Genomic DNA, 20,262 nt, shown 5'->3' on the forward strand with positions numbered 1-20,262 from the left:
GTTCGAGGAAAGAAGTGATGGTCTGGGTGGCGGGTATCGGGAGGATTGGGTTGCTTCCTTGCTCTGCCTTGAGTTGGTGCCTGAGCTGGACATCAGTAAGGCAGGGATAGAGAGTGGTGTCACTGGGAATCAAACCTGTTAATAATACAGGCATACCTAGCCAAGACATGGAAGCAACCTAAATGTCCATGGACAGAGAAATGGATAAAGAAGATGTAGTATATATATATAATGGAATATTACTCAGCCATAAGAAAGAATGAAATAATGCCATTTCCAGCAACGTGGATGGACCTAGAGATTGTCATAGTAAGTGAAGTCAGACAGACGGACGAAGACAAATATCACGTGATGCCGCTTATATGTGGAATCTAAAAAAAAAAAAAAAGAAAAGAAGTACAAATGAACTTATTTACAAAACAGAAATAGATCCACAGACATAGAAAACAAACTTACGGTTACTAAAGGGGAAAAGGGGGCGGGGGAGGGATAAATTAAGAGTTTGGGATTAACATATACACACTGTATAAAATAGATAACCAACAAGGACCTACTGTATAGCCCAGGGAACTATACTCAATATTTTGTAATAACCTCTAAGAGAAAAGAATTTGAAAAAGAATGTGTGTGTGTGTAAACTGAATCACTGTGCTATACACCTGAAACTAACACAACATTGTAAATCATCTATACTTCGATAAAAAAATATACAGGCATACCTTGGAGATATTGCAGGTTCAGTCCCAGACCACCACAATAGAGTTATTATATAGAGAATATTGTTATAGAGAATATTGCAATAAAGTGAGTCACACGAAGTTTTTGGTTACACAGTGCATGTAAGAGTTATGTTTACACTATACCTTAGTCTATTAAGTATGCAATAGCATTATGCTCTAAAAAATTTACACCCGTTAAGTAAAAAATGCTCACCATCTGTAAATCAACTGTACTTCAATTAAAAAAAAATGCTGGGCTTCCCTGGTGGCGCAGTGGTTAAGAATCCGCCTGCCAATGCAGGGGACATGGGTTCGAGCCCTGGTCTGGGAAGATCCCACATTCCGTGGAGCAACTAAGCCTGCGAGCCACAACTGCTGAGCCTGCGTGCCACAACTACTGAAGCCCGCACACCCAGAGCCTGTACTCCACAACAAGAGAAGCCACTGCAATGAGAAGCCCGTGCTCTGCAACAAAGAGTAGGCCCCACTCGCTGCAACTAGAGAAAGCCTGCACACAACAACCAAGACCCAACGCAGCCAAAAATAAATAAATTAATTTAAAAAAATGCTAATCATCATCTGAGTCTTTAGCAAGTTGTAATCTTCTTGCTGCCGGAGGTCTTGCCTCAGTGTCGATGGTGCTGACTGATCAAGGTGGTGGTTGCTGAAGGCTGGAGTGGATATGGCAGTTTCAAACAACAAGGAAGTTTGCTCCATCGATTGGCCCTTCCTTTCATGAATGATTTCTCTATAGCCTGCAATGCTGTTTGATAGCATTTTACTTACAGTAGGACTTCTTTCAAAATTGGAGTCAGTCCTCTCAAACCTTGCCACTGCCTTATCAACTAAGTTTATGTAATATTATGTAGTATTATTATGTAATATTCTAAATCCTTTGTTGCCATTTCAACAATCTTCACAACATCTTCACCAGGAGTAGATTCCATTTCAGCAAACCACTTTCTTTGTTCATCTGCAAGAAGTAACTCCTTATCTGTTCAGGTTTTGTCATGGGATTGCAGCAATTTAATCCCATCTTCAGGCTCTACTTCTATTTCTCGTTCTCTTGCTGTTTCTACCACATCTGCAGTTACTTCCTCCACTAAAGTCTTGAACCCCTCAAAGTCATCTGTGAGAGTTGAAACCAACATCTTCCAAACGCCTGTTAATGTTGACTATTTTTACCTCTTCCCATGAACCACGAATGTTCTTAATGGCATCTGGAATGGTGAATCTTTTCCAGAAGCTTTTCAATTTCCTTTGCCCAGATCCATCAGAGGAATCGCTATCTGTGGCGGCTGTAGCCTTATGAAATGTATTTCTAAAGTACTAAGACTTGAAAGTCAAAATTACTCCTTGATCCATGGGCTGCAGAATGGATGTTATGCTAGTGGGCATGAAAACAACATTAATCTCTTTGTACATCTCCATCAGAGCTCTTGGGTGACCAGGTGCATTGTCACTGAGCAGTAATATTTTGAAAGGACTCTTTCCCGAGCAATAGGTTTCAACAGTGAGCTTAAAATGTTCAGTAAACCATGTTGTCAACAGATGTGCTTTCATCCAGGCTTTGTTGTTCCATTTCTTTATTTATCTAATAATTAAAAAAAAATTTTTGGCTGCGTTTGGTCTTCATTGCTGTGCGCAGGTGTTCTCTAGTTGCGGCGAGCAGGGGCTACTCTTCGTTGTGGTGCGCGGGCTTCTCATCACAGTGTCTTGTTGCAGAGTACGGGCTCTAGGCACGTGTGCTTCAGTAGTTGTGGCACGAGGGCTCAGTAGTTGTGGCTCACAGGCTCTAAAGCGCAGGCTCAGTAGTTGTGGCACATGGGCTTAGTTGCTCCGCAGCATGTGGGATCTTCCCAGACCAGGGATCAAACCCGTGTTGTCCCCTGCATTGGCAGGCGGATTCTTAACCACTGCGCCACCAGGGAAGTCCCTGTTGTTCCATTTAAAAGAGCAGAGGCAGAGTAGATTTAGCATAATGCGGAAGGACCCTAGGATTTTTGGAATGGTAAATGAGCATTGGCTTCAACTTAAAGTCACTGGCTGCATTAGCCCCTGACAAGAGAGAGTCAGCCTGTTCTTTGAAGCTTTGAAGCCAGGCATTGACTTCTCCTCTCTAGCTATGAAAGTCCTAGATGGCATCTTCTTCCAATAAAAGGCTTTTTTGTACACTGAAAATCTGTTGTTTAGTGTAGCTACCTTCATTAATTATCTTAGATCTTCCAGATAACTTGTAGCTTCTACATCAGCGCTTGCTTCTTCATCTTGCACTTTTATGTTGTAGAGATGGCTTCTTTCCTTAAACTTTATGAACCACCTCTTCTAGCTTCAGAATTTTATTCTGCAGTTTCCTCACCTCTCTCAGCCTTCATAGAACTGAAGAGAGGGCCTTGCTCTGGATTAGGCTTTGACTTAAGGGAATGTTGTCACTGGTTTGATATTCTGGTTTGATCTTAGACTACAAAAACTTTCTCCATATCAGCAATAAGGTTGCTTTAGTTTCTTATCAGTTGTGTGTTCACTGGAGTAGCACTATTTAATTTCATTCACAAACTTTTCCTTTGCTTTCAAAGCTTGGCTAACTGTTTGGCACAAGAGGCCTAGCTTTTGGCCTGTCTTGACTTTAGACATGCCTTCTTCACTAAGCTTAATCATTTCTAGCTTTTTCTTGCGGTACGCGGGCCTCTCACTGTTGTGGCCTCTCCCGCTGCGGAGGACAGGCTCTGGACGCGCAGGCTCAGCGGCCATGGCTCACGGGCCCAGCTGCTCCGCGGCACGTGGGATCTTCCCAGACCGGGGCACGAACTCGTGTCCCCTGCATCGGCAGGCGGACTCTCCACCACTGCGCCACCAGGGAAGCCCCATTTCTAGCTTTTGATTTATAGTGAGAGATGTGCGACCGTACCTTTCACTTGAACACTTTGCGGCTTTGTAGGGCCTAAGTGTTCAACTGAAATTGGCCTAATTGTCTCAGGCATAGGGAGTCCCAAGGAGAGGGAGACAGATGGGGGAACAGTTGGTCAATGGAGTAGTCAGAACACATACAGCGTTTTATTTTTTAAGTTCTTCACTTCTCATATGGGTGTGGTTCATGGTGCCCCCAAACAATTACAGTAGTAATGTCAAAGATCACTGATCACAGATCGCCATAATAAATATAATAATAATGAACAATTTTGAAATACTGTGAGAATTACCAGAATGTGACACTGAGACATGAAATGAGCAAATGGTGTTGGAAGAATGGTCCTGATAGATTTTTTTTTTTTTTTTTGCGGTACGCGGGCCTCTCACTGTGTGGTCTCTCCCGTTGCGGAGCACAGGCTCCGGACGCGCAGGCTCAGCGGCCATGGCTCACGGGCCCAGCCACTCCGCGGCATGTGGGATCTTCCCAGACCGGGGCACGAACCCACGTCCCCTGCATCGGCAGGCGGACTCTCAACCACTGCGCCACCAGGGAAGCCCTGTCCTGATAGATTTGCTCGACACAGCGTTGCCATGAACCTTCAGTTTGTAAAAAACACAGTGTCTATGAGGTGTAGTAAAGCAAAGACACTAAAATGAGGTCTGCCTGTACCCCTGCTTTGTAGGCAAGTAAGGAGGGAGAGGAAGTTTAAGAGTTCTTAGCTATCAAAGAGAGGCTTCTGTGTGTCTCCCAGTTAACTAGGAAAGTAGAACCCAGAAGTATGTGGATTTGGAATGGTGGCCTAGAGAGGCTCTGGAGACTTTATCTTTCCTTCTGCAACTCTCCCCAGCTCAAGACACAGATGTGGCAGCTCCTCAAAGGCCATGACCACCTACAGGATGAGTTCTCCATCTTCTTTGACCATTTGCGCCCAGCAGCTAGCCGTATGGGTGACTTTGAAGAGATCAATTGGACTGAGGAGAAAGAGTATGAGGTACAGGCTGTGAGGCTGCTGTAGGGTTGTGAAGGGGGAAGGCCATGTGTAGGAGGGATATCTGCCCAGAGTCTGTGTTGAGTGGCACCAACTCCTCCCCAGTTTGATGGCTTTGAAGAAGTGGCACTGCCTGATGTGGAAGAGGAAGAGGAACCTCCCAAGATACCCACAGCCTCAAAGAACAAAAGAAGAAAAGAGATTGGGGTCCAAAATCATGATAAGGTACACCAGGTTGTTGGGGATTATCCATCTTTCATGAATCAAGCCTTGAGTTTTCTGTCTGAGTGATGCTCTGGCTTAGGGTGGTGCAAAAGCCTCTGTGATCTGAGGCAGTCATGGAGCAGGAACCAAAGGTCAGGCTGCTGTGGACATGCAGAGCCCATGGGAAGAACGGTGCAGCTGCTGAAGAGGTCCCACCCATGATTGCCTCATTAGAAGGATCTGTTTCTCTAGCTCAGAGCTATTTCTCTTGTCGTTGGGTCTTCTTCCTTTCTGTTCTTGTGAAAAAATAGAACCAGGATTCATCATTTTAATAATAATGACAACAGCTAATACTGAGCTGTGTTCCAAAGTATCACGTGTCTCTTACATTTTACATGGACTATTCACTCGTTGAACTCTCACAATAACCCTATGAAAAGATTGCTCTTGTTTGCATTTTATAGAAGAGGAAACTGAATTACAGAGAGGGGCGATTGCCAGGGTCTCATGTTTAATCAGGGGCAGTGCTAGGATCTGAGCCTGCGTTGTCTGGCTCCAGAGTCTACTTGTACTCACTGCTGTCTATTGCTCTTCAAGAAGTAGTCTTTTTAGTCCATTTCCCTTTACTACATGTCTTGTACTCTTTCTTCGGGAAAACTGCTTCTTAGTAGCTGAATGACCTTGGGCGATTTATTTAATCTCTCTTTGTTTCAGTTTCTTCATCGTCAGTGGGGATAGTAATGGTACTTATGTCTTGGGTTTGTTGAACAGAGAGTATCATTGAGTGAGCCTTCCATATGTACAAAGCCCTCTCTCAAGGGGATTGGAGGAGAGGGGAGAGCTCAAGGAACAGGGAGACAGAAACAAAGACAGACAAGTGAGTAGATCATATCTCATGAGGGAGCTCTCCAGTGACTTTGCCTCAGATTATATTTCACTTAAATATTTCTTGAAACATCTGGGCAGTTGGGATATGTCAGTCTTTGGGTCATTTACAGATTGTTTCAGGGATTCATAGTAGGCTTTAGTTGAGTTTGGGCATTGATTTCCCCAGGCAACGTGAAGAGATGGTGTATAATGAAAGAGAAAGGAAGCGGGGAAGGGGGTCAGGGGGCAGGCTTGTTCAGATGGCTCACAACTTAGCTCCCTCTATTGGTACCAAAAATGCTTGGCAGTTAACCAAGCCCAAGTGTCTCCTAGGAGGCTGAGTGGCCAGATGGGGCCAAGGACTGTGCCTGCTCCTGCCATGAGGGAGGTCCTGACTCCAAGATGAAGAAGAGCAAGAGGAGAAGTTGTAGCCACTGCAGCAGCAAGGTGAGGAGGGAACTGGTACCTAGGGGTATCGGAGCTGCCTAGGGCAACCCCCAGGTTGCCTTGCTGTTTGGGGTATTGTTTGCTACCACAGATGTGTACCTTATTGAATTCCTAAAAAGATTACATGGGGATAAGTAATATGCCATACACATACACATTAGTGTGTGTATGCAAAATAAATAGAATCTTTAAAAATATATGTATAATGGATTTTGCTTTTTAAAGAGAATCTTGTAGGTGAAGCTTTTGGAATAGGGAAGAATCAACCAGTTCATATATTTCCCTCTTAGATTTTTTTTTTTTTTTTAATGAAACAAACCCGTGTGAGGAAAATAGCCTAAAGGTAATGCTGGTTCTCTAAAGTAGGGTTGGTTGGCAGCAGAAATACAGTCCTTGGTTAGAGGATTGGTAGAATCCAGCACTCTTTTTGGGGCCATTTACAATTGTTGGAGCAGGCATGCATGTTGGTTGACTTGCTGAGCATCATGGCAAGGTTTCTTCCTTTGGTCGGCCCCTAAGACAAAAGAGGTCAGAAGACCCTTGACCCAGAAGGCCATCCCTGCAGGTCTGTGACAGCAAATCCTACAAGAGCAAGGAGCCCCATGAGTTGGTAGGCGGCAGCCCCCACGGAGAGGCCAGTCCCGTGCCTGGTGCTAAGGAAGCTGGGCAGGGCAAGGACGTGATGGAGGAGGAAACCCCAGAAGAGCGAGAAAGCACTGAGGCAACCCAGAGCAGGACTGGCAGGAGTACCAGAAAGGGAGAGATGCCTGTTCCAGGTGAGTGAGCCAGCTGCCAGCCCAGCCTTTTTCCCTTTATTTCTGTCTCATTCTCACATACTTCAAGCAAGAACGTCTTTGAGCCTGGATAATATTAGTCCTTTCTTTTCTTTTTTTTTTTTTTTTTTTTTTTTTGGTCGGGGGGCCTCTCACTGTTGTGGCCTCTCCCTTTGCTCCGGACGCGCAGGCTCAGCGGCCATGGCTCACGGGCCCAGCCGCTCCGCAGCATGTGGCATCTTCCCGGACCAGGGCACGAACCCGTGTCCCCTGCATCGGCAGGCGGACTCTCAACCACTGTGCCACCAGGGAAGCCCTATTAGTGTTTTCAGGGATGGACTACCACCTCTTTTACTAATAAACCAGTAGGAAATCCTTACTGTCCAGCCTTAATTTTCTTTCCTGTGGCCTCAATCCTCTTGCAGAAATAAGAGTGCTACAAATCGACACGATCCAGCATTTTCTTTTTTTTTTTTTTAAATATAAATTTATTTATTTTTGGCTGTGTTGGGTTTTCGTTGCTGCGCACGGGCTTTCTCTAGTTACGCGAGTGGGGCTACTCTTCCTTGCAGTGTGCAGGCTTCTCATTGCGGTGGCTTCTCTTGTTGCGGAGCACGGGCTCTAGGTGCACGGGCTTCAGTAGTTGTGGCTCGTGGGCCCTAGAGCGCAGGCTCAGTAGTTGTGGCTCACGGGCTTAGTTGCTCTGCGGCATGTGGGATCTTCCTGGGCCAGGGCTTGAACCCGTGTCCCCTGCATTGGCAGGCGGATTCTTAACCACTGCGCCACCAGGAAGTCCCAGCATTTTCTTCTTGTGTTCCCATTCCTGAACCCCTTCCCCTTGTCTCCATATCCTCTGTGGTCTGCATTCTAAAGCCTCAGCCATTCTCAGCTTTGGCAGTCGGACTTCATATCTTTATATAAGTGACCCTAGCCCCCACCCTCACCTCACTCTTGGACCTTAGAACTTTATCACGGTAGCTTGCCAGAGTGACCCCGTGGTAATTTGTATCCTTAGATGCATTGTTACACTGTCCATACCCTTAGATCCTTATTTTCCTCCTAAACAGGATTGGCAGCGGGGAGCACTTTGCTGTCTCCTCAAGAAGTGACTTTTACAGACCAGCTCCTCCTCGATGGCCCACTGCCCTGCTCACCAGAGACTCCTCAGCTTCCCTCCAAAACTGGAACTGTGCTGTGTGCTGTTAGGAGTAACCAGGCTGGGCCTGAGGTTCTCTCCTGCCCCAGGGCATCCCCCAGACTTCAGGATGAGGGCGAGGGCCATAAGCCAGGGCATGAGTCACAGGCTTCCATGCTGGTCTGGAATGCTTCAGAAACTGAGAAATTGCCCGGAACCGTTGAACCCCCTGCTTCCTTCCCGAGTCCTGTTTCCTCAAGGACCAGAGACTTAGGGGGAAGACAGGTGTCTGGGAAACCAGATACTCAGGAGAGCTGGCTGCCTTCCAGTAGAGCTGGGGTGACAGCGGATGGGGTGTCTCCTGTCCATGAATCTTCTTCATTAGGTACTGACACCTCAGAGACTTCTCCCAAAGCCCCTAGAGGAGGTTTGGCTAAAGACAGTGGAATACAGGGAAAGGGTCCAGTGGGGGAGCCACAGACGAAGGCCACAGAAGCTACAGTGTGTGCCAACAACAGCAAGGTCAGCTCCACGGGGGAAAAGGTTGTCCTGTGGACAAGGTAGGTGGGGATGGATGTGTGAGCGTGTTTAGAAAGTGCATGGAGCACACCCATGTTACTGGTTTAGATTAATTGCCTTATGTGGATTCCAGGGAAGCTGACCGTGTGATTCTGACCATGTGCCAGGAGCAAGGAGCACAGCCACAGACTTTTAGCATCATCTCCCAGCAGCTGGGAAATAAGACCCCTACTGAGGTAAGTAGGGGAAACTCTGCTAGAGCTTCAAGCTCCAGAGGAACCAAGGAAAGGAAGAGGACAGGTTGGCCAACTAAGAGGTGATTGGTGATTATAAAGGTCTGCCCTGAGGAGGACCTTGACTTGTCAGCGTGGTTAGTCATAGCTCTAGAAGAGAGAGGGCATTGAATTTTGAGGTAGAAGCCCCAGGGACTGCATTCTAGTTTTGTTTTTAGAAGGAATGTGACTTTGGGCAAAATGTTTAGCCTTTTAACCCGAGTTTCCTTATCTGTAAGGAGGGCACAGCCCTCACCGCCTTACTGTGTAGAACAAACAAGACTGTTCAAGTTGGTATATAGTGCTTAGTAAATGTTAAAATGTTACTAACTTAAGAAAGGTGAATGCAAGCCTCCTCTCCTCCTAGGTTTCCCATCGTTTTCGAGAACTCATGCAGCTTTTCCACACAGCCTGCGAGGCCAGCTCCGAGGATGAGGACGATGCGACCAGTACCAGCAATACAGACCAGCTGTCTGACCACGGGGACCTTCTGTCTGAGGAAGAGCTGGATGAGTGAGACCCTGGGAGCGTGAGGGTGTCCTCTGCACAGGATCGAATCCAACAGGCACCCTGATCGGGGGAAGGGTGGCTGTACTTGGCTTGTAAAACCCTTGAGCTCAGTGTGAGCAGCTGGCGGAGCAGGGGGCCAGGGACAAGGACAATGGCAGGCTGGGGGTTGGATGGCCCTGCCATCCTGTGTGTCTTTTAAGAAGACCTTAGAAATCTACGTTGTAAAGAACATTGAGGGAGAGTGCAGCCCAGTTCCTTTTCTGTGTGTTTTTTTCTTTTCTTTTTTGTCTGGTGGTACATATTTATTGTTGTGTGATCTGATCACAGTGTTTCTAAATGTGATAAATGCATATGTTGGTGTAGCCAGTCCAAAGACACTGAGCTCCTGCATCCAGCAGTTTTTATTGTAAACTAGCTCTTTCCTTTTCTTGGAGCTTTAGTCCATGAGGCTGTCGCCACTCTGGTAGCACTGGGCCAGGCTGCGTAGCTCCTGCAGCGTCTCCTCTAGGTCATCCTGTTCCACTCCAGCGTCCATGAAGCTGGCCCAGCGCCGCAGGTCGAGTTTGGCGAGATCTTTGGCCAAATCTCCCAGGGTCCGGTTCAAGGATGAAGAGGAGCAGAGGGCCCCGAGCACTGGGATGCTCTCCACTGCTGCGGAGGGAGGGAAACGGGAACCCTGTGAATGGACCACTGTTCTACCCTCGGTCTGTTGCACACACAGGGAAGTCTGGGCCTCTGGTAGACTTGATTATATAGTAAACTCAATAAATTTTGTGTCCTCTCCCCTTTGTAAACCAGCACTCCAGAGGAAGAACACTTCTCTCAGGAGCCATAGAGTGAATAAAGGAGTGTTAAACTGGGAATTTCCCAAGTACCTTATCCAGGAAGGGGTATAGTAAAACTCTCCCATGCTTGAAAACCTCTTGGTTTTCTTCACCTCCTACATACCTGCCCCTGTTGGCGGACCATCCAGAACCAAACCCTGCTGGCTGAGGCTTGAGGAGAAGAGGTAGGGGTAAGGAGGAACCACCTTACAGGGAGTCAGCAGCAGATGAGAAGAGCTGTGGGGCAAGAGGACAGCAGCTGAGTGAGAAGAAGTCAGGGGAGGTGGCAGGTCTGGGAGGAGAGCGGGGGCAAGCATTATACTGACCTCCTGACTCGAGGCTGCTGCTGCTGCAAGTACTGGGCCAAGACTTCTTCCCCGGTGGTGCACGCATGGAGGGGGGAGGGCAGGGGTGTCCCTGGGGTGAGCTGACTGCCAGAACAAAGCCAAAACGACCTTTAATCTGTGGCAGCATGAATGAGAAACTAGGACTTAGGTTCTCAGGCCATCAGCTGGATCGGGATGCTCACAGCCTTTGTTTTTTTTTTTTTCTTTTGCTGTACGCGGGCCTCTCACTGTTGTGGCCTCTCCCACTGCGGAGCACAGGCTCCGGATGCACAGGCTCAGCGGCCATGGCTCACGGGCCCAGCCGCTCCGCAGCATGTGGGATCCTTCTGGACCGGGGCACGAACTCGTGTCCCCTGCATCGGCAGGCGGACTCTCAACCACTGCGCCACCAGGGAAGCCCCTGTTTTCTTTTAAGTGGCCCAGAGGGAAGGAGAGCAGGGCGGTGCCATTAGAACACCCAGAGGTATGAGAAAAGGATGTGAAACAAAAGTCTGACAAGGGCTCCTAAGGACCACCAGCCCTCACCTGGTGTGGCATGCTCTGTCTAGACCCCTCAGCACCACGGACTGGGCAAAGCAGCACGTTCCAGAAGGGTCCCCACATGCAGACAGTGGGGTCCATGGGGTGGCCTCTCCAAGCTGCATCAGCGTATCAGGGAGGGACTGGCTTGGAACTAAGGGGAAGGGGATGGTTGCTCCTGCTGTGACCACCTAAAGATAGGGAAGAAATCAAGTTATAGAGCTTTTTCTCAGCTCTGACCCATCTCCTCACAAAGCTTAATACCTTTTTCCCAGAGAAGTTCAGCATATCAGCCAGATGAACCATGGAAACTGGTGAGGAGCATAGGCGATAAGGAACAGTGACTGTGTCCAGGGCTGTAGCCAGGATGGCACCACAGTGGAAGGGCAGAGCGGCCTGTAAAGAGGATACAGAGAAGAGCACTTGGCCTTCTGGGTGTGGAAAAGAGAGTGTGGAGGCAGAATAGTAATGGCAGAGAGGCCCGCATGCGTTGGGACAAAGCAGGGGTGTGTTTGGCCCAGGGCTGGATAAGCATAGGACAACGTCATCTAAGAGGCCACATCAGAGCCGAGTTCAAGCTGAGGCTTCAAGAATAGAGCCAGCAGCAGATAAAGGCTGACTCGGCGAGTGCGTGCGCGCGCGTGTGTTGCCCTGTCACTAGCTGCAGTCAGAACAGGAGCGTGGAGCCTTACATCATACTGCAGGTGAGGGAAGTTGACAGGTGGCTCAGGGTGCAGCCCCAGGCTCCCACCCAAGGATAAGGGGCAGACCAGAGAGCTGTGAGCAGACAGGTGCACCAGACCGAAAGCTGTGTTTAGCAGACGGTAGATGTTTTTCTGGGGCTCCTGGTGAAAGAAATGAGAGTAGTTTGTTTGAACCAACTTTCTCACTAGGCTATCCTCATTTCTCCCTCCTTACCCTGTGACCGTTTCTCCCCACAAGAACTACTCACCCCGAGGCGGTACGGACCAGGGAGCAGGCCCCAGGTTATTATTCCCCGCCCTGAATACTCGTCTTGTAGCAACTCTGCGGCCTTGGCGCCTACCCCAGAGAAGCCATTGTGCAGGTCACACAGGATCTGGAAGCCCTGGAGAGAGGTGAATGGCGAAAGTCAGCAGGATGAGGGGAGTTTCTACCCAAGTGTCCGCCATGCCACGCAGCTACCTGCAGGTAGTCGCATTCCTCCACGTAGAAGTGCAGCCTGTCCTCCAGCTCTTCCAGGTACTTGTGTTCCTTCAGGATACTCTCCCCTTGGCCAAAAGCCTCCAGGCGACCTGCTTCCCTGCCATGCATAAACACAGTCCAGGATTTACAGGACTTCCCCACTTCCATCCCTCTGCCCGAGAGCTCTTGTAGTGGAGGAGGGCAGGGAAGATGGCCTCAAGAGCCTCATCCAACATTAGTGGGGACCCAGTTTCTTGCCTCACAGCCTCTGGGGCCCTCCATACCCATCATGGTTGTACTTCTGAATCATACAGATGCTCCGGGGATGGAGATGGACTCTGAGAAAGTCTGACCAGACTCTGATGCTGCCCTCTGTGGGGATAACTGGTTTTGGAGTTGTAGTGGTGGTGAATGGTGGGGGACCTGAAGAAAAAGCAGAGGAAACGTACCTTTCTCCATGTTCCTGCTCTGCCCCACTCCCCATTTTGCAGTATCTGGAGAAGTCTCACCTTTGCCATTGGGAATGGATTTGACCCTCCAGATATCATCACTATTCAGCACTCCCTGGGCGGGATGAGAAAATCTACATTTAGGTCCAGGCCGTCTAGACGCAAAAGTTGATTTATCCTCCCTGATTTTGTTGGCCACACCCTACAACCTCCTTTCCGTTCACGTACTCACAGTCCTTTAGTAGGAGAAAAAAGTGCTTTTCCTCAAAATACCATTCTAGGGCATTTAAGATGGCTAAAATTCTCTTTTTCTCTGCCCCAGTGGAGGCACTCTGGTTGTAGCACTGGGCTTAAAAGTTCAGGGTAGAGGCCCTCACCTCTGCACTCAGGAGGTCCTGGAGATAAGGGTTCTTGGGATAGATTTCCTCTTTGTGTGTGGTGAGCTTCCCTTGCCTGAAAGAAATTGGAGATTGATCATAGTGTCAGTTTCCCTGAGTTCTCCAGCTTGCTATGCTCCTTCCCAACTCCTCTCCAAACATCACAAGTACCATGCTATTGCAGCATCTAGCTGTTTGTCCCTGTAGAGTCCACCTTCTTGTTTTAGGGAGCTCAGACTACCTGTACAAAAATAACAGACAATGTTAGGTAAAGCCCTGTCCCTCCAGTCGTTCAGCTAACCTTCCTCTGATCACCTGACAACCTGCTGTCATCATCACTCCAGCGCTTTGGCCCTTCCAAGCTTTCTTGATTAGACATGGGTTGAAAAAAACCCTTGCCTAGGAGAATGTAGATTCCATCCTTCATTTCCCAGCTTAGTCCTTAGCTTTGGGACCTGGGCAAAGACCACACCCAGTGGTTCTACGGGAGCGCCACAGTTCAACATCTCACTGTGTCTAGGGACAAGTAGCCCATTCCAGAGATAGCTCTTGAACGGAATAAAATTTTGCTTTCTTGCGTCCCCTCAGGTGTTGGCATACTGTGGTTAGCTCTCCTTGGGGCTCCTCATCTCTGGTCCTTCAGCCTAGTATAGTCGGGGTCAAGGATCTTGACGCGAACGGATGCTAGAGACTCCACACGCGAAGGGGAACACTGGGAATTGGCTGACTCCAGCCACCACCTAACCCTTCAGATCCATGAGTATGAGTCTCGGCGTGTAAGTCTCTTGGCCGTGTAACGTCCGGCCGGTCCGGTACAGGACGTCGGGGCACAGCTCTCCCGGCGGTTCTTTGGCATCGGTCGGCCTGCACAGCGCAGCATCCTGGGGAGGCACAGAGGAAGGACTGGACTCGGGTGGCGAGAGGAACAGGCCGGAAGCAAGGACTGGAGATCCGGAAAGGTTCAGCTGAGGCAGCCGCCCAGAGACCTTACCTGCTGGTTCCACCAGTGCGCTCCCACGAAACCCGCAAAATGTCCCAACTGCAAAGTGAGCACCTCCCGGGAACCCCTCGCCATGTTGCGCGGCTCCGCTGGGTAGCACAGCCACAGCCTGCCCACTCGCTGCTCCTTGCCGATTGGCTCAGCAGGCTTGTGGGTGGGGCCTCAGTCCCGGCGTCCTATTGGCCCATAAACACATCCTTTCCCATAGGATAAACGATTCGTTGGGCTTTAATGACCCCGCTCCTCATACCCCGCCTCTTCCTGGCGTGGAACAGTCTTGCTTATCAGTCTTAGTTGTCGACGGGCGGGGCGCAGTGGCGCAGGCCGGAAGTTGTGGGCACCAGGGCCCAAGCGCCGTGCTGGAGCGTTCTTGGTGTTGGGTTCTCTGCATCCCCCGTGGGGTTCCTGGTGCGGCTCACTAAAGATTCTCCTACCTACTCCTGACGGCTCTTGCAGCTGTTGTGCCTTTTTTCATAGGATACTTCTGCTGGCTAATAGCGACTCAGGCAAAAAATAAAACCTTGCCAGAAAACTAGACGCTACCCTAAAGCCTCACATGTGTCCTCTCCTTCCTGTCCAAAACTCACAGCCTTCCTGACTTCTAACCCTGTGGACTGGCTCGCTCTATCTATGTATATAATGTAAGTCAATCCGAGTACATATTCTTTTGCGTCTGCCTTTTGCTCAATATTGTTAACTTCTTCCCTGTTCTTGCATATACTTATAGTTCATTTTCATTGCTTCAGAATGCCATTGTAGAAACATACCTCAAATGATCTACTCTGCTGATAATGGACTTTGGAATTGTTTCCAGTTTGGGGCTATTAGGTGCTACAGTTAACATTCTTGTGCATGTGGACATGCACACATTTCTGTTGTGTATCTACCTAGGAGTGTAATTGTTGGATCATAAGGATGGGAATGTGTGAATATGGTAAATAACACCAAACTTTTCTAAATTTAGTTTCACCACCAGTGTAGGAGTGTTTGCAGGTGATGTTCCATAACCTTGCCACCATTAAAAATTTTTAGTCCATATCATTGGTTTTAGTTTTCCTGATTATTAGTGAGATTGAGAGCACCTTTTTATGTTTATCACCATTAGAATAGCCACTTTTGTGAAGTGCATGTTCAAGTCTCTTGCCCATTTTTCTTTTGGGTCATCTCAACCATTTGTAGGAGTAAGTACTTTATTCTGAATACAAGCCCTTTGTCAGTTACTTGTGTTGAAAATATCTTCTCCCACTGAAGTATATTAACTCTCCTGCTATGATTGTCTATCTCCTTGTAATTTTGTCAGTTTTTTATTCTCTTAGGCTATGTTATTACTGCATACTACTTTACAGTTTTATTTTCCTGATGGATTGAAACTTCCACCATTATAAACTATCCCTCTTTTTCTCAAATAATGCTGTTTTACCTTAATATCTACTTCGATAGTAATATAGATGAACCAGCTTTCTTTTGGTTAGTGTTTGCACAGTGTATCTTTTTTTGACTCGCAACTTTAATTTGTCTCTTGAAGACAATATACGCCAGAAGCAAACACCAAGTGGGATTATACATGCATGTGCTTTATTGGGGAAATGCCTGTGTGGGAACATCTCGGGAAACCAGAAAAGGCTGGGAGAGTCTCAGACCTTGATGAAGGTATGAACCCGTTGAATAGAGGGAAGGAAGAAATCTGACCGCAGTTTTTTTTTTTTTTTAACACCCTTATTGAGGTATTATTTATATACAGTAAATGATATTGAGGTGTCACATCCATCTTAAGTGTATGATCTTGTAAATAAAGAGTTGTGCAGTCATCACAATTCAGTTTTAAAGCATTTACATCATCCCCAAAAGATTCTTCCTGTGTGATTACAGGTAAACCCTGTTCCTACCTCTAACACCAGCCAACCACTGATCTACTTTTGCCGTTATAGATTTGCCATTTCTGGATGTTTCATATAATCATACAAATGTATTTTTGTGTGTTTGGAGTCTTAGCATAAGGTTTTTGAGTTCCCATGTTGTAGTATGTATTAGTATTTTGCTCATTTTTGGTTATCCGTTTACAAGTCGATGGATATTTGGATTATTTTTACTTTTTAGCTATTATGAATAATGTTGCTATGAATAGTCTCATGCTGCTTGAACACAAGTCTTTGTGTGGACATATTTTCATTTCTTTAGGGTAGATACTTAGGGGTGGAATTGCTGGGTCATGTGATAACTTCGTGCTTAACATTTTTAGGAACTGCCAAACTGTTTTCTAAAATTATATTTCCATTTTATATTTCCACTGGAAATGTTTGAGGGTTCCTTTTCTTTTTCCCTGCACGCCGCAGCTTATGGGATCTTAGTTCCCTGACAAGGGACTGAACCCAGGCCCTTGGCAGTGAGAGCACCGAGTCCTAACCACTGGACCACCAGGGAATTCCCATGGAGGGTTGCTTTTTCTCCACATCCTCCCCAACACTTGTTATTGTTGTCTTTTTGATTTATAGCCATTCTAGTGGGTGTGAGGTGGTATCTTACTGTGGTTTCGATTTGCTCCTAATCAGTAGTGATGTTGAACATCTTTTCATTATCCTGTCAGCCACTTATATGTCTTTTCTTAAGTTTTTAATTTAAAAAAAAAATAAATTTATTTTTGGCTGGGTTGGGTCTTCACTGCTGTGCACGGGCTTTCTCTAGTTGTGGCGAGCGGGGGCTACTCTTCACTGTGGTGCACGGGCTTCTGCTTCTCATTGCAGTGGTTTCTCTTGTTATGGAGCACGGGCTCTAGGTGCGTGGGCTCAGTAGTTGTGGCTTGTAGGCTCTAGAGCGCAGGCTCAGTAGTTGTGGCGCACGGGCTTAGTTGCTCCGTGGCATGTGGGATCTTCCCGGACCAGGGATCGAACCTGTGCCCCCTGCATTGGCAGGCAGATTCTCAACCACTGCACCACCAGGGAAGTCCCCAGAATTACTTTCTTAATTTCATTTTTGGAGTTTTCATTGCTAGTATAGAGAAATACAATTGATTTTTGTATATTAATCTTGTAGTATTGTTGTGACCTTGTTGAACTTGTTTTGAGTTCTAGTAGATTACTTTGAGATTTCCTAAGGTTTTCTATATACAGGAATATGTCATCTGAAAAGAAAGAGTTTTGCTTCTTACTTTTCATTCTGAATTCAGTCCACCTGAGTGATGAAGAAAAGCCCCAAGAGACCAGCTGTGCAGCAGGCTTAGCATGGAGACAAAAAAAATTGGGGCATGAGGATCAGGTCTGCAGTAGAAGGATCTTAAGAAAAAAAGGGGACTGGATAGGGTAGATTATGATAGAGTATTTGGAAAAAAATTAAGAATCCATATTTAGCAAATTGCAAAAGTAATGAGGCAATTCTTCAGTAAGGATTTTGTACATAAATGATAGTATAGTCATACAGCTTACTATTCCACATTCATGAAAGAGAAGAAGGCATATTGATTATGAGCTTGGCCTTCCAAAGATGGAAGCCAATTTCCCAGCCTCATTTACAGTTAAGGATCAGGCTTGTCAATCAGATTCAGGTCCTGTCCAGTAAGTATCTGGTAAGGGTAACAGCAGTGGCATCTTGCTTTTTTTGGGAGGCAGCAGCACTGCAATTTCTGGGGGCTAGCTGCCATTATCATTAGTATAGGCTGCAATGTCCATGTTCATAGTAGCACTGGTGACTTTATCACAGCAGACCCTCCCCTGTTGTGGTCAGGATGTTGTCTGTGGCTGCTGAGCTTGTGACAGTGTCCCTCTTGGAGGTTCTGTGTGCTATTTCCTTTTCTTTTTAAATTCCTTAGAGCAGGCACTCGATTTATAAGAAAAACTCCTGGCAGGTACAATTTCCAAGATACCTGGAAACACCAAGGTACAGAAGAGTAAGTACACTATTGTGTTTAAAAAAACGTGTATTATTTTAGAATTTTGTCCCTATAATTTGATTGCCTCTAGAAAAGGGAGCTGAGAGAAAACGAGCCTGATTTTCCATGAAATGTTTTTGTATGGTTTGAACTTTGTAACCCATACATGGCAAAAATAAAGGCATAGTGAAGCCACTGAATGACATTAAGGGAATTGCATGATGTGCTGTGTTTAGAGAGCTCACTCAGGCAGCCCAGTGAAAGACTGGAGGGAGGAGCCAAGGGTAGTTGGCAGAGAAACAAATTAGCAAATGATTATAGTAACTCAAACAAGAAGCGATGGGGTTATGAAAGGCAGTGGTAGTAAGGATGGAGAGGAGGAAGTGAGTCTGAGCTACTGAAAAGACAGATCTCAAGGCTTGACTATCTGTATTGGGAGGTGTATCAGTCAGGGTTCAGTCAGAGAAGCACAACTGTATTAAAAGGGATCTGTTAAATGGATTCAAACTTTCCAACTGTGGGAGCTGGTTAAGCAGTCTCTATAAGGCTGTTATCTTTGAGTCTGATGCTAGAACATCAGTGTAGCTAAAGTGTCTGGGGATTGGGTCAGGGATGGAGGTTTTATTTTTGACAGGGAATCCTTGAGGAGGATAGGGTAGGGGCAGCTGGCTCTCTAGTGAAAAATGCTGATATACATTCAGACTCTCTTCTCATAGTAATTGTTCAAATAAAGCATTAATAAAATCCAAGTTATAAATAGTAGCTACCTATCATTTAATGGGGGCCTACTATGTGTGAGGCACCTGACATTTATTATGTGATTTAATTCTCACAAAATCCCTGAAAGTTTGGCATTATTATTACCTTTACATAAGGTGAAACAGAGATAAGGTAAAATTAGAGAAGGAAATAGGCTCAGACAGTTAGCTAATAAGCAGCAGATCTGGGAATCAAACTTCTCACTCTTTGGAACCAACAACCTGGGTATGGTGAGAGAATCAGACTCTTCTGAAATTGATGAGTCAGTGTTTTCTCAAATCTCAGAAAGATGGTACACAGATAGTACTATTCTACATGGATTAAAGATGTTAATTCACTACATACAATGTATGCTGTAGGGGTTTAGAACTTCTTTCAGGAACCTGTAGAAAGGGGCTGTACTATACAAAGTTGCCAGACTCAGCTGGAGTTTGAGGAAAGTTCTCAGGGACCATTGATAAAAGAGTAAATAGGAAGTGAATGGTCTGGGAGGGAGAAGTTCAGGAGGAGATTGAATCTCAATCTCCTAAATTGAATAAAGTCTGGAAAATTTCTGTAGAATTTAGTCTCAACAAGCAGAATGCCAAAGAAATTCAATTTGGCCAATCTGAAGGCTCTTTCCATCTTATAAATATAACACAACACTTTAAGAAAGATACTTAATTTAATTTTTTAGGAAAAGCTACATGATTATTTAAAATGTGAAAACCACAACTAATAAACTGATGTTAGTTTCAGGACATCTTATTGCCACCACAGTCACATCACAAGGAACCCAGTGCAACGAAGGTTGGGAGCTGACTGCAGTCCTGTCCAATCCCATAAGTGCACGTGCCTGGCTGCTCTTCTTGTGTACTGCAGGACTCCCCCATCTGATTGGGTCCATTAGAAGAAAGGTCCATTGTCTTCCATGTACCTTGTGACCATGGCTTAGAGGTAGGCACAGAGCCGCTCCAGCTGCCCAGGATTCCTATTACTTAGGAACAGCAACTCCTTTTTCCCTTCTTCTGTATGAGCTAAAATGGAGCCAAACACAGAAAACTGGCAGTTTTCTCCTGTAGCATTGTGTTACTTAGCAAATTCTGTAGTCAAAGGCTACGTTATCCAGACTATGTTCTGATATAATTAGCACTCCCAAAAACCTCACTTCTAGGCCCTTTATTCCATCCGCCAGTATTATTTTTTCTATGCATAATTTCCTTTTCTGTCTCTATTCCTCCAACCAGCATTATTTTTTCTATGCATAATTTCCTTTTCTGTCTCTATTCCTCCAACCAGCATCTATCTCTCCCTCTGTTTCAAGACTATCCTCTGGACTTTAAGGACTGTCAAATCTCTCAAGCCCCTTTTAGAAATCTCTCCATTGTGCCTCCTAACTCATCATGCTGCAGCTGCTTTATACTCTTCCCCCTATTCCTTTAATAACCTATTCCAACTGCAGCTAATTCTCTATTACCTAGTAACAGAACCACCTTTATTTTTCCTCTACACCCCGCCCCCCAACAGACCCACACCCACCCAGAACTGAGGGCAAGGGTTAAATGAGCAGCTGGAACACTTTCATCTACAAGTACTAGGACAGGTATAGCAAGGATTTGGTTTGGTGCTGCAGTAGC

At 46.4% G+C, this 20,262-nt stretch overlaps 3 protein-coding genes across 6 annotated transcripts in view; 1 reads left to right on the forward strand and 2 right to left on the reverse strand.

Annotated features, from left to right (window-relative positions):
• The window catches only part of GON4L (gon-4 like), an 87,656-nt gene extending 78,182 nt beyond the window's left edge, over window positions 1-9,474 (forward strand). Inside the window, exons 26-33 of the mRNA XM_029227571.1 lie at window positions 1,101-1,125; window positions 4,478-4,621; window positions 4,724-4,843; window positions 6,023-6,136; window positions 6,702-6,912; window positions 7,977-8,604; window positions 8,697-8,799; window positions 9,203-9,474. Of these exons, the coding sequence (XP_029083404.1) occupies window positions 1,101-1,125; window positions 4,478-4,621; window positions 4,724-4,843; window positions 6,023-6,136; window positions 6,702-6,912; window positions 7,977-8,604; window positions 8,697-8,799; window positions 9,203-9,352 (1,495 nt within the window). The 3' untranslated portion in view covers window positions 9,353-9,474. The remainder of the gene's footprint in view (window positions 1-1,100; window positions 1,126-4,477; window positions 4,622-4,723; window positions 4,844-6,022; window positions 6,137-6,701; window positions 6,913-7,976; window positions 8,605-8,696; window positions 8,800-9,202) is intronic.
• A 158-nt stretch (window positions 9,475-9,632) lies between these two features.
• Window positions 9,633-14,147, reverse strand: MSTO1 (misato mitochondrial distribution and morphology regulator 1). Of its 3 annotated transcripts, none has more exons than XM_029227568.1 (14): window positions 14,017-14,133; window positions 13,771-13,906; window positions 13,197-13,266; window positions 13,026-13,101; window positions 12,709-12,763; window positions 12,484-12,622; window positions 12,200-12,317; window positions 11,988-12,122; window positions 11,728-11,880; window positions 11,300-11,431; window positions 11,042-11,226; window positions 10,496-10,600; window positions 10,294-10,406; window positions 9,633-9,993 (listed from the first exon to the last, which is right to left on the reverse strand). In XM_029227568.1, the coding sequence occupies exons 1-14, from the start codon at window positions 14,098-14,100 to the stop codon at window positions 9,782-9,784; spliced, it is 1,713 nt and encodes a 570-aa protein (XP_029083401.1). In that variant the 5' UTR covers window positions 14,101-14,133; the 3' UTR covers window positions 9,633-9,781. The 3 variants fall into 3 exon arrangements, with proteins under 3 accessions (XP_029083401.1, XP_029083400.1, XP_029083403.1); XM_029227567.1 differs by having other exon boundaries at window positions 9,729-9,996; window positions 14,017-14,147; XM_029227570.1 differs by having other exon boundaries at window positions 9,815-10,021.
• Window positions 14,148-19,295: 5,148 nt separating this feature from the next.
• DAP3 (death associated protein 3) overlaps window positions 19,296-20,262 on the reverse strand; it is a 29,031-nt gene continuing 28,064 nt past the window's right edge. For both annotated transcript variants that reach the window (XM_029227665.1, XM_029227666.1), the window contains exon 13: window positions 19,296-19,662. In XM_029227665.1, the coding sequence (XP_029083498.1) occupies window positions 19,577-19,662 (86 nt within the window). In that variant the 3' untranslated portion in view covers window positions 19,296-19,576. The remainder of the gene's footprint in view (window positions 19,663-20,262) is intronic.

Source organism: Monodon monoceros, unplaced genomic scaffold (assembly GCF_005190385.1).
Source record: "Monodon monoceros isolate NGI ecotype Baffin Bay Population unplaced genomic scaffold, NGI_Narwhal_1 Super_Scaffold_18, whole genome shotgun sequence".
NCBI lineage: Eukaryota > Metazoa > Chordata > Mammalia > Artiodactyla > Monodontidae > Monodon > Monodon monoceros.